The 12,165-nt window shown below is 38.4% G+C and overlaps 1 protein-coding gene across 2 annotated transcripts in view; it reads left to right on the plus strand.

Moving 5' to 3' along the window:
- Positions 1-12,165, plus strand: part of IPMK (inositol polyphosphate multikinase) — an 80,957-nt gene that overhangs the window by 49,644 nt on the left and 19,148 nt on the right. The window contains exon 4 of one of the 2 annotated variants that reach the window (XM_037903645.2): positions 6,585-6,703. In XM_037903645.2, the coding sequence (XP_037759573.1) occupies positions 6,585-6,703 (119 nt within the window). Of the gene's footprint in view, positions 1-6,584; positions 6,758-12,165 lie in introns of both variants that reach the window. The other variant, XM_007060669.4, reaches the window with a different exon arrangement.

The raw sequence follows: 12,165 nt of genomic DNA on the forward strand, positions 1-12,165 counted from the left end.
CATGCATAAGCCAAAATATCCATTTTAAATTGTCTGCTGAAAGTTTTAGGGATCTGGCCATTGCTGTCTGGCTGTTTCTCTTGTTTACTTTTCAGTACTTTATTACTATTCAGTGCATTTTCCGTTTGGGATCTGATTTTCGTCACCTGGACTAAGAACAGGGCAGATCAATATGAATTATCTTCAAAATTTTCCTCCTTTGTTGCTGATAGCAACTTAGGTTCCCCCCTGCTTCATTCATTTATTTCAAAATATGTCTTTGTAAGTTATGAAAAACAAATCAGATGCCTTAACTAATTTTTCCACTACTTCTTCCAGCAACGACTGAATGCTTAAGCAAGTTCATACTAATGCATCTGTGGGCGAATCTTGCTAAAAGCACCAGCTGAAAACAATGATTTCAGTTTGTATACCTCTTAAAAATATCTAAAGGAATTAACTTTTATTATAGAAATGTATCCTTCATAATATCAGTGCACATGTACAAAAATTATGCAAGTCTAAACATTTAGAAATCCTCTTCTCCACATGGGTTTTTGATTTAAGGTATCAAAGTCCCTTCATGTTTTCTTTTGATATTTGTTTAGATGTAGATTTGAGCTATAGATATTTTTAATATATATTCTGTTTTTGTGTACGTCTATATGTATAATTTGAAGAAACACTTGGGAGTAACTGATTTACACAACATTTTTTAGAAAATTTGTGTTTTTAAATATGCAATACATGCTATGGTTTGCTTTGTCGTTTTGAAAATTTGCTTTCTAAACTATTCAAAAATATGCATAGCTTTTTTTTTTTTTTTTTTTTTTTTTTTAAAATAGGACAGGAAGGATGATCCAGTGGCTAGGGCACTAATGTGGGACTTGAGACCTAGGTTTAGTTCTCTGCTCTGGTACAGACTTTGCTATATGACCTTGGGGAAGTCACTTTGTCTCTGTGCCTCGCTTCCTCTTTTCCCCAAGGAGAAAGAGATGTGCTGTGAGATATGATGATAGTTATGTACATTGAAGGTTGTGAGGTGCTCAGATGCTATGGTTATGGGGACCATATGAGTAGATATATTGTAAAAGTCTGACATATTAAGGTGTTGAAGAGGATACAGATAAAAATTAAACATTTCAGAAAGAAAACACATAAACAGATGAGCAAATTTTGTGAGAGTATAACATGGAGAGAGGATTTAAGCTTGGATTGCAGTACCAGTAAAAGCATAAAAAGCCTGATTTTTGGCAATAGGAGAGTTCTGCTGGACAAGAGCAACATGAGCTAAATCTGGAAAGTCTGAGCTACCAAGTAGTAAGGATACAGGCTTCAAGAACAATTTAGCATGCAAGGGGGAGTATAGAAATGACCAGGGCCAAATTAATGAGATTGGAGGCACAGAGCTAATGTCTTTCAGAGGCCCCCCTTTTGTGAACGTGGTATTAATAAAAGAAAAAAAGTACTTGGTTTGTGGCAATCAACAAGCCATGTATATTACTGAATAAACACGAAAAGAAATCAAGGACAATAAACAGGTTATAGAGTGCCTGGATAAACCTAAAAACATAAAACACTAAGTCAGATGAACTGCTGTGTGTTTAAACTGGCATCTTGTGAGCTTAATCCCAATGACACGGTTGCTTGAGTCTGTTCTGGAAGTCAGTCAGAGCTTTGTCCAAAGCTGACTGAAGTTAATGGAAAGACTCTGCACAGCTTTCTAAGACAGTTTCTGGGTTTTTTTCCTCCTCATTAGACAAACAACTATTAAATGCATTTTTTCCTGAATGTTTGTGTCACTTTCAAAGTTTTAAGCCACTTTTTATTTTCTTTCATGTTCTAGTGCTGTGCCCCATTGTCTTTAGATTATTTGAGAAATAATGCAGCTTGTCTACATTTTAGTTAGCAGCAACTTTCGCTAGTAGTAAAAGTTCAGCAGTTGGAATGTAGTTAACAATTCCTCTTAATGAATAAGCTAGAATTTAACCAGCTTGCTCTCCTCTTGCAGGGCTGATTTTGTAGTGCTAATAGAAATTAAAAGTAATAAAAGCTGTCAGTGAATCAGGTTTATGAAAGTCTATGCACAAAGAGATCAGATCTCTTGAGTGAGAATGCACTTTTGATACATTTTCTTGAGCACAACTGCACTTCAAAAAGCGTTCATTATTATCCTGACAATATTTTAAGTCCCCTTTATAGGTCTCAAGGTTAAGTAAGTTTCAAATTGATACACATGTACTTTGGAGATAAAGTGTTCTACTCACAGTTATACCATGGTATGAAAATATAGAATACTAAATAAGACCTATTCCCCAGCACTTATAAGTACTGTTCATGTGTCTGAAAGATCTGGAGGAAAGAGACTTCTGATCAGGAAGTTAAGAATTGGGTATTATTACTGGTTCCCATTTTCCTGACATTACCTCTGTTTTCATTGTGTCTATAACTTATCAAATCAAGACTTTCATCTTCTCTTTACTCTTAACTGATTTCAACTGTGGAAGTTTTCTGTAGCTTTTCTATAGCTTACTTTATGCTTTGGGGTTTTTATATATTTTCATATTTCTCTAGGCCCAATTAAACACCCAACACAAAGTAATGCAATTGTCAAATAGGTTATATTTGAAAAAAGCAAAACTTTTAGGAGGGAGAAGTGTTAAGTGTGAGATTTGTGAATTGTTTACAGAAGGCCATGGTTGTTAGAAATGGATGTGTGAAGAACATTGGAATTATCTGTTAATTTTGTGAATGTGAGGTAAATACAGAAGTGTGTGTGTGTGTGTGTGTTTGTGGGCTTGCTGGTTGTTGTGTGGTTAGCTCTCTGGAACACTAAGGGTTAATTCCAGCTGGAGCTCTCCCCAGGTATCCAGGACCCTGGCAATGACTGTAATGCAGTTGCCTGCTTCTCATATGGAGGTGGTTGGAGGATTTCTCCTCTGGAGAAATGCATAAACCAGTTTGTCCTTGTTCAGGAGCCCTGCTCAAAACCTCAGGAGCACTTTGTGTGGGAACTTCTTAATAAAGGAACTTTGAAATGGGTAAAAGAGAGCCTGTGCCTGGAGAGAGATTCCTACTGTCATAGAGGCAGAAGTTGAATGGGTGCCGCCTGTCTTGTTCAGCCCTAGTTGCTGTGTGTATCTGCGTCAAGTGGGACTTACTTAAGCTGGCAAGGAAAGACTTGGTTTAGAGAAGACAATATGCATTTGGGCTATTGTTATTTTAACCCTCTTATCTCTGCTTGTGATGTTCCTATGGATAAATAAATCATACTTTGGTTTTGAACAAGCTGTTTCCTGTCACTGTGCTTACCAGCTGGCTCACAGTTCCTGGAGAGAAGCCTAAAGCAGGCTTCTCATTTGTACCTGTTGAGGTAATAAGATTGGTACATGGGAGGATGCTGTAACTTGCTGATCCAGTCAAAAGTGGGGTGAATTTCAGGATTCCACCCCGAGAGAAGTGCTGGTATAGGCCTCTCACTTGATGGAAGTGCGCCACAGAGGAAGTGAAAGAGAGGCCAAAGGTAAAGTTCATCCTGGAACTGTAACAGGACGTTTCTCCTTTAATTCATTGAGTGCAGATAGTGGGGCTCAAACCTGTCCCTACACAGAACATGTAGTCCCTGCTTCAGTTCAGACAGTTGCTACCGTAGAGGTCTCTGCTGTGATACACAGATGAAAGCATATGCTCAAAGTAGTGGAGATGTCTAGAAGATGATGATATTGAAAGACTTTGCTGTATAAGTGTGTTTCAAGATGAGAGTTGAAGGAAGACGAGAAGGTTGTTTGAACTGGTGTGGAAAAGAGGAGAAAGATCAAGAAAAAGGGAGGAATGACAGTAAAATGGCAAGAGGCTAAATGAGAGCAGAAATGTAGATGGCACAAAGTTGTGTAGGATCTTGAAGGAGATGGTGAGAAATTTGAACTTGATGCAGAAGAATTATTAGGACTTACAAAATTCTTCTTTTTGAAAAGGAAATCTTTAATCAAACCCTTGTATTTTTGAAACTCTTGTGCATTTTGGCATGTAAAATGAATGAAATGATGGTCTCTAAAGGTGGGAAATTTTTTTCCCCTCATGGTCATGTATGGCTTATAAGTTCAAAATTGGCTAAATAGGGGATCAGTGTCCAGCATATGAGAGAGCATACAAATCTGATGACCTCTGGGAGAAAAGAATATGCATGCATTTATCCATAGGGGGCTAAATGTGACCCTGAAGTGTTTTTAGTTTCAGCAGTAGATATGCTGAAAACCTGTGTAATGGGTGTCATGTTGTCTGAAAGTTAGATTTGTGACTAGTGCTAACGTTTCTGCACCAGTATGTTTCTGCACTCTTTTCCTCCACCCCTTTTCTGTATAGCCTGGTCATCTCCCCATCTTGCATGGAGTACTGCCCCTGTATTAAGGCTAAGCAAGTATGTGGAATGGGGAGCATAGCTGTTTGGTAGCCAAGGGGTGGGAAATAAGCTGATAAAATGCACCCTTATCTCTTGCAGGCTCTTTCTGCTTCAGGGAAGGAATTGTAATAGAATCCGAGAATATCAGGGTTGGAAGGGACCTCAGGAGGTCATCTAGTCCAACCCCCTGCTCAAAGCAGGACCTATCCCCAACTAAATCATCCCAGCCAGGGCTTTGTCAAGCCTGACCTTAAAAACCTCAAAGGAAGGAGATTCCACCACCTCCCTAGGTAACCCATTCCAGTGCTTCACCACCCTCCTAGTGAAAAAGTTTTTCCAAATATCCAACCTAAACCTCCCCCACTGCAACTTGAGACCATTACTCCTCCTTCTGTCATCTGCTACCATTGAGAATAGTCTAGATCCATCCTCTTTGGAACCTCCTTTCAGGTAGTTGAAAGCAGCTATCAAATATGCCCTCATTCTTCTCTTCTGCAGACTAAATAATCCCAGTTCCTTGAGCCTCTCCTCATAAGTCATGTGCCCCCTAATCATTTTTGTTGCCCTCCACCGGACTCTTTCCGATTTTTCCACATCCTTCTTGTAGTGTGGGGCCAAAACTGGACACAGTACTCCAGATGAGGCCTCACCAATACCCAATAGAGGGGAATGATCACGTCCCTTGATCTGCTAGCAATGCTCCTACTTATACAGCCCAAAATGCCTTCAGCCTTCTTGGCAACAAGAACACGCTGTTGACTCTTATCCAGCTTCTCATCCACTGTAACCCGTCGGTCCTTTTCTACAGAACTGCTGCCTAGCCACTCGGGCCCTAGTCTGTAGCAGTGCATGGGATTCTTCCGTCCTAAGTGCAGGACTCTGCACTTGTCCTTGTTGAACCGCCTCAGATGATTTCTTATGGTCCAATCCTGTAATTTGTCTAGGTCCCTCTGTAATCTATCCCTACCCTCCAGCGTATCTACCACTCCTCCCAGTGTAGTGTCATCTGCAAACTTGCTGAGGGTGCGATCCGCTCCATTCTCCAGACCATTAATGAAGATATTGAACAAAACCAGCCCCAGGACCGACCCTTGGGGCACTCCTCTTGATGCTGGCTGCCAACTAGACATGGAGCCACTGTTCACTACCTGTTGAGCCCGATGATCTAGCCAGCTTTTTATCCACCTTACAGTCCATTCATCCAGCCCATACTTCTTTAACTTGCTAGCAAGAATACTGTGGGAGAGGGTATCAAAAGCTTTGCTAAAGTCAAGGAATAACACGTCCACTGCTTTCCCCTCATCCACAGAGCCAGTTATCTCATCATAGAAGGCAATTAGGTTTGAGTTGCATTTCCTTCTCCACACTCCTGGGGTGACATAGCAAATACACTGCTCCATACTCAAGCTGACCCTAAAGGCTTTCTAACCTACAATATTGTATCTGATCCATGTGAAAAGTGGAGATAGGATCACACATAAGCATGTCTGAAAATGCCAACAGAGAGCATTTCTGGTTGGATAGACGTACAGACTTGATATAACATCTTGAATGTGTTTCTATCCAAAAGACTTATGCGGTTGTAAACAGTTTGGAAGTTTCTGTTCTGTTTCAGTTTAAGATTTTATTGCACACACTGGGCCAAAATGCTTTGTTGCTAAGTACAGATGGAAACGTCCGTCTTGAACTAGGATGGTCAAACTGATGAGAGAAGTGGGTAGAGAATTTTTACTGTGCTATGGTAAGGATATGAGATATGCCTTTTCCTCTTAAAACCAGTTTCCATTGATTTTAATTCCACTTGTCTCATGTTTAAAAATAATACTTAATTTGATCATTGGTACTTATTTTAAATTTTTATTAAAGACTTACGGTGAATCAAACTCCTGAATTCCTTTTCAGCAATAAATTGGAATCTGATTCAGTACCGGATAGGCTGTTGTAATTAGTATGTTTTCCTGAGGCAGGAAGCTTTGTGGCTACCTTTTGCGACTTAATTGCAACAGAATTTGTAGTGTATCATGCTAGTGGTTTTTGTTTTTTGTTTTGTTTTATATTCACTGGTACAGATTTGTCCTTCCAATTCTAACACCTAAACTTAACATCTAAAGTATGCTTTGTTTTTTTCCCACACTGATTCAGGCATAACTTGTATAATAAAGTGCTTTGTGTTATCCTATTGTTAACCGAGTTGTCTTTTTAACAGATCTATACCTAAAACTGGAAGATGTGACCCGTAAGTTTGATAAGCCGTGTATAATGGATGTGAAAATAGGCCAGAAAAGTTATGATCCATATGCTTCAGCTGAGAAGATTCAACAACAGGTCAGCAAGTACCCACTAATGGAAGAAATTGGGTTCTTGGTGCTAGGCATGAGGGTAAGACCTAATCTTTTGTTGTATTCAAATTCAGTTTATGCCCTGGTCTATTGCCAAGAGTTAACAAGATTTAATCAATAGTTTTCTAGTAAATAACACACTTCTGTCCCTCCTATGTCATTAAAATGTTATCTGAGTAAATTCACAAATATTGATATGTCACGTAAAATATATTTAAAAACACAGCTCATGTTTTAAAAAAAAATGTTTAACTGTGCAACGTCCCTTCCAAGATTCTAACCATAAATTGAACATATAAATACGTATGATACAGAAATGTGTCAAGTTTAGAAATTGGGTCTTTTTAAAACTGAATTTAGTTTTGCCCCAAAGATTTATTTTCACTTGTTGTCATATAAATGTAGGGGATTATCAAAGCAAATTTTCCTTTTTTTAAAAAAATTATAAAGAATATATTAGTTACTTTGTATAATAATAAGCCCACATTTTAATGTTTGTATTATTTGGTATATTAAAAATATTTACAAATAGAATGATGTTATGGGACATCTTGTCAGCAGTATACATATTAAGGCAGCTTTTGGCTTTGCTTTCAAGACAAGGGCTCCAGTCCTGCAAATACCTACATTTGCTTAACTCTCCTTATGTGAGTAGTCCAACTAATGTTGGGATGGGGTCTACTCGTGTACAGTTAAGCACATACTTAAATGTTTGCAAGGATCAGAGCCTAAGATATTAAATAGAAATAGATGTTATATTTTTTTTTGAGATTAAAAGAAATTTGATGTTGAAGTTTCAAAGAAATTTGTGGTATGTGGAGACAGAGGCACGCATACATTTACAGTCCTAGTCTGTTTTTTTTTTTTTTAAAGTTTTGTTTATAATTATGCTACTTTCTGACTTCAGGGTTTACAACTAACAGTGCACAAAGTTAAGGTTTTTTGGCATCATTGGACTTAAGTTCATGAAGATATTGACCAACATAATGCGAAGAGACACATGTTCATTTCTCCAGTAAAGGCAGTGCTCAACAACATCATAATTGATCTTTTCTTGCATTCAGCCTGTCCAGCATAATCTTCATGATTGTTTCAAATACAAAATTTCTTTTCCCCATCTCTTCCATGATGTCTTTTTTTTTTTTTTTTCTGTTTCTAGAAATAATATTTCTTTATATTGCTAACACACTTTCCAACTACTTTTGCACTAATTATTGAGCGGTGACAGAGTTTCATAAAGTAAAATAATTGACAGGGATTTTGCTTATGAATATTTTTGCTTGTTTTTGCCAGTATGGGGTCATTTTGAACAGCTAGATGCTTCAGTCTTTCCTCATGGTCATCTTTTGGTGTTGATCTAGATTTCGCTTGAGTCGGACAGGATTTTACGTTTCAGTGAACTGACACTTGGTGTAAAATCAAAGAATTACTCCCAGGGGGAAAAAAAAGAAGAATATAGACCATGCTGCAGCTTCCTCATTAATTATGTTGGGGACCGAGAAGCACTTTGAGACTTGTTCTTCGATAACCTAGTCATGAGCTATACAGTCTCCTAATCTGAAATCTTGATTTAGTTAGTTTCTTGTGTGTGCATATGCTTATGCTTTAATAGGTTGAGGGAAACAACGTGTCTAAAGGAGAACAGGTAAAATGCAAATACAAAAAATTTGACTCGTTTCTTGAGCACTGCACTGAGCGTGTTCTCCCTCAGAAGCAGACTTTTCAAACATCACCTTCTCAAGCACTTGTACGCTTGTATCTAAATAGACATTCCAGGTAATGCACATATGAGACCTGAAAGGGGCAGGCAGAGAAGATTACGGACCTTTAGAACATCTGAGCTGAACTATTGCATCTTTTTTCTTGTCCTTGTCCGTCTTACTCCAGGTCTAAAACAAGACTTTTTACTTGTATTATTACTAACCCTGAAAAATGTACTTGTAACAATCTTGCATAACTTCCCTTTATACTGAAGTGTTAAGCTGCTTATGCCGGATCATTAAGCACATAAAGATTTTGCTCTCAAATCTATAAACCAGATCGTGATGTTTGAGTGCATTAAAAACTAAGCTTTATAGCCTAGAGGGCAATAGGGAGCTCCTTTTCATTTGAAGAACTATCTCATGGACTACTTAGATCATCTCTAATCTTCTGTTTTGTAAAAGCCTGTTAACAAGATTATCCTTTTCAGAAAGACTTTATTTTGTTATGAATTTACTACACACTTCAATTTGGTAGGCATTTTCTGTCTGTATTTATAGTAGATAAAGAGTGTTACTCATGTGTCCTTCGTTTTGTTTTCTCATTGTTTTTCTTTACACTCTGGTACTTGCTAATTAGTGAGGTTCTACTTTATCTTGTTGAGTGATGTCCCATTACTGTTTTAAGAGAGAGATCTTTGGAATAGTTTTTCTGAGATCTGTTGGGGAAAAATAATATTTGATCTGAGATTTCTGCTGCCTCAGCTAATACTGAGCTGGTATAGAAGGTAAAAATGAAAATTAAGATAAATGTTTTTTCTGGCGTCTTAATAAAGGCACAGTATGTAAATAGACAATGGGGTTTTATTTATATATATATATATAGGTATTTAATTGAATGGGAGCAGCAAATGTAGATGATTTTTTTTCTTTCATTTTTTGGCTTAATGTTTAGTTGAATTTAATCACAAGTTCAGAAGTGAATGCATTTAATTTGTGCACAAAGTGTCCTCCCAGGAGCCATGGTTAGAACAAAGACCATCTGCATTCCTAGCATTGTGCCTCAGAATTCTGAGACAATGTGCTGGGGTTAATTTGAAAAGGGCTGATTTTCTCACCCACATGAAACACCAGAAGCTTACATAGTTAGTCCATGAAGATGTAGACCTGACCTGGCAGCAGGTAAAAGTGACTTTTGATATTGGTGAGATGGTGGCAAGAGCTGCTTCATCTGGGATGGAGGCCTACACTACTTCTTGGCTACAGGTATCAGGGTTCCACCAAGAAGTGTAGAGAGAGAGAGAGCAAGAGAGTTTGAGGACCTGCCTTAAACTTGAGACCTCTTGTATGGGGAGCTTGTGCAGGGCTCACTGCGGAAGGCAATGGAGATAGTGGCTGCTTTGTTCTCTTGAGCCTGTGTATCTCTCTTCAGGTCCCTCTGTCAAGGGAGAGCAAGGAGAGGCTGTGCTTTGCAAGGTGGGTTTCATGTTGAGGACTGGACTCAAAGCAGCCTTGTACCATCTGCCCAGAGCTGTCTGCTTAAGCAGCATCAAAAGCCAAAGGGTCCAAAGCCCTTCACCAGCAAGCATCAAAAACTGAAGGGCTTTTGAAGGCTTTCAAGTTGCTTAAGTATCGTAACTGAATCTTTTCATACCTTTAACTTGTTCGTGCTTCATTAAAGTTTAACCTTAATGATAAAATTCCTGGGTGTATAACGATTGTTTTGAAGATAATTCCCACATCGCTAATGCTTTTTACCCTAAACTACAAAATGGCAAACAGTATTTCAGTCTGACATGGATTTACTAATTTTTTAAAATGAGACGAGTGCACTGTTGGAGAAGATAACGAAAGTCCTGGACCATCTACAGCTGCATGAAATGAGCCAGCTGAATGAATGAATGAAGTGGTAAGAAAAGGAGTACAAATACTTGAAGTTTGGATTCTCCTTTAGTGGATCGGATGAGCCTCACTGTGTTGTGTTAACTTACTTTGTATTTTTAGTTACAATATTTGATTCTTTTTTATTAGTAGAGAGTAAGTTGGGTCTTTACTTCCACAGCACAGAAATTCAGATTTTACACTAAAAAAAATTGAAACACAATAGTGTTCAAAGTTGGACAACTATTTTGTTTTAAAATAAAATAATAACACCATGTATTCTAAACAATTTTGTTAATGTTGTGTTGCTTATTCAGTTTTATACATTTATACAGTGTTTTTTCCCTGTGTGAACACGACATTTTGCTATCTAAATTTTTTTTTTTCCCAACTGTAGTTTTACTAAAACTGTTCGGTTTCAAAGATCTTGAAGCTTTTCTTTTAGTGCATACAGTACAGACCCGTTTACGCGTGAATCCGCTTAACGCGCGGTAGCGCCATGCCTCCCAGTGCTACCTGTTTAACACACGAGACTCATTAACACGCAGTACAGGAACTTGCTATGCTACAGATTTGCTCACTAACTCACTGACATAGAAATCGACAGGAAGTGTGGATGTAGATTTTTGTTGTTGTTGTATGTCTTTACCAATATTGGTAAAGCCACATCACACACGCTTAGTCATTGTCATGCTAGAGAGATATATAATATATAGCAGTTATATAGTAATATATACACTACATTAGAAAATTTTAACTGTAGGCCGAATATAATGGCAGAGGGCAAGCGTCAGTGTTCCTACACTGTAGAAGAAAAGATAGCTGCAATAGATTGAGTAAATAGCGGAGAAACCCAGGCCAAAGTTTCAAAAGATATTGGGATTGCTGAATCTACTTTCCGAGGACGGCTAAAAACTGAATCTAAACTGAATGGCTTTGTACAAAATATCGATTCCGCTGCGGGGCTTAAGCGAAAACGTGTGCGGTATTCAGCAAAACCCACAATAGACAAAGCCGTGTGCACTTGGTTTGCTCAGGAAAGGCTGAAAGGAATGCCGCCAAGTGGGCCAATTCTTCAAGCCCAAAGCAACAAAATTTGGATATTTAAGGGGGGATGAATCATTGCAAGCCAGCAAGGGATTTAATCACCTAGTAGAGCCAAACTGCCAGTAATATACGCTAACCGCAAAAATGCTTGGATGACGAGACACATTTTCGATGTCTGGTTCCACAACAGATTTATTCCAGCTGTTCGTAAGCATCTGCTGTCGAAGAAACTCGAAGCCAAAGCACTTTTGCTACTTGACAATTGTTCAGCCCATCCTCCAGCCGAACCACTGGTATCAAGCAATCGAAAAATTCGAGTGCTATACCTGCCATTCAACACAACATCAAAAATTCAACCTTTAGACCAGGACATTATTCAGAATTTTAAAACCAATTATTGCCGGGAGCTGATTTCGGCAATTGTGTCATGCACGTCTTCAGGCATTTCCAAATTCCTGAAACAGTTAAACATGAAGGAAATTATTTATTTAGTTAAAAAAGCTCGGGACGGAGTAAAACAAAAGTCCATTGAAAACTGCTGGCTCTCGGTGATGCCTTCTCTGCCAAAGACTGCTCAGATTCAGAAAACTCCAGCAGTGGCCAGACTTTGAAGGATTTTCGAAAGAAGACATCCTACAAACACACGATAAAGGTAAACTTCTCTTTCAAATGCTAAAAGATTTTAGTTTGGATATATCGCCAGAAATCATTACCGAGTGCCTGGAGATGGATGAAGATTGTCCAACTTCAGAATTTCTCTCCGAGGAGGAAATATTAACGGTCTGCAAGGCTATGTCGGACTGCAAAAGTGATGGTGAGG

This window comes from Chelonia mydas, chromosome 7 (genome assembly GCF_015237465.2).
Source record: "Chelonia mydas isolate rCheMyd1 chromosome 7, rCheMyd1.pri.v2, whole genome shotgun sequence".
Lineage (NCBI taxonomy): Eukaryota > Metazoa > Chordata > Testudines > Cheloniidae > Chelonia > Chelonia mydas.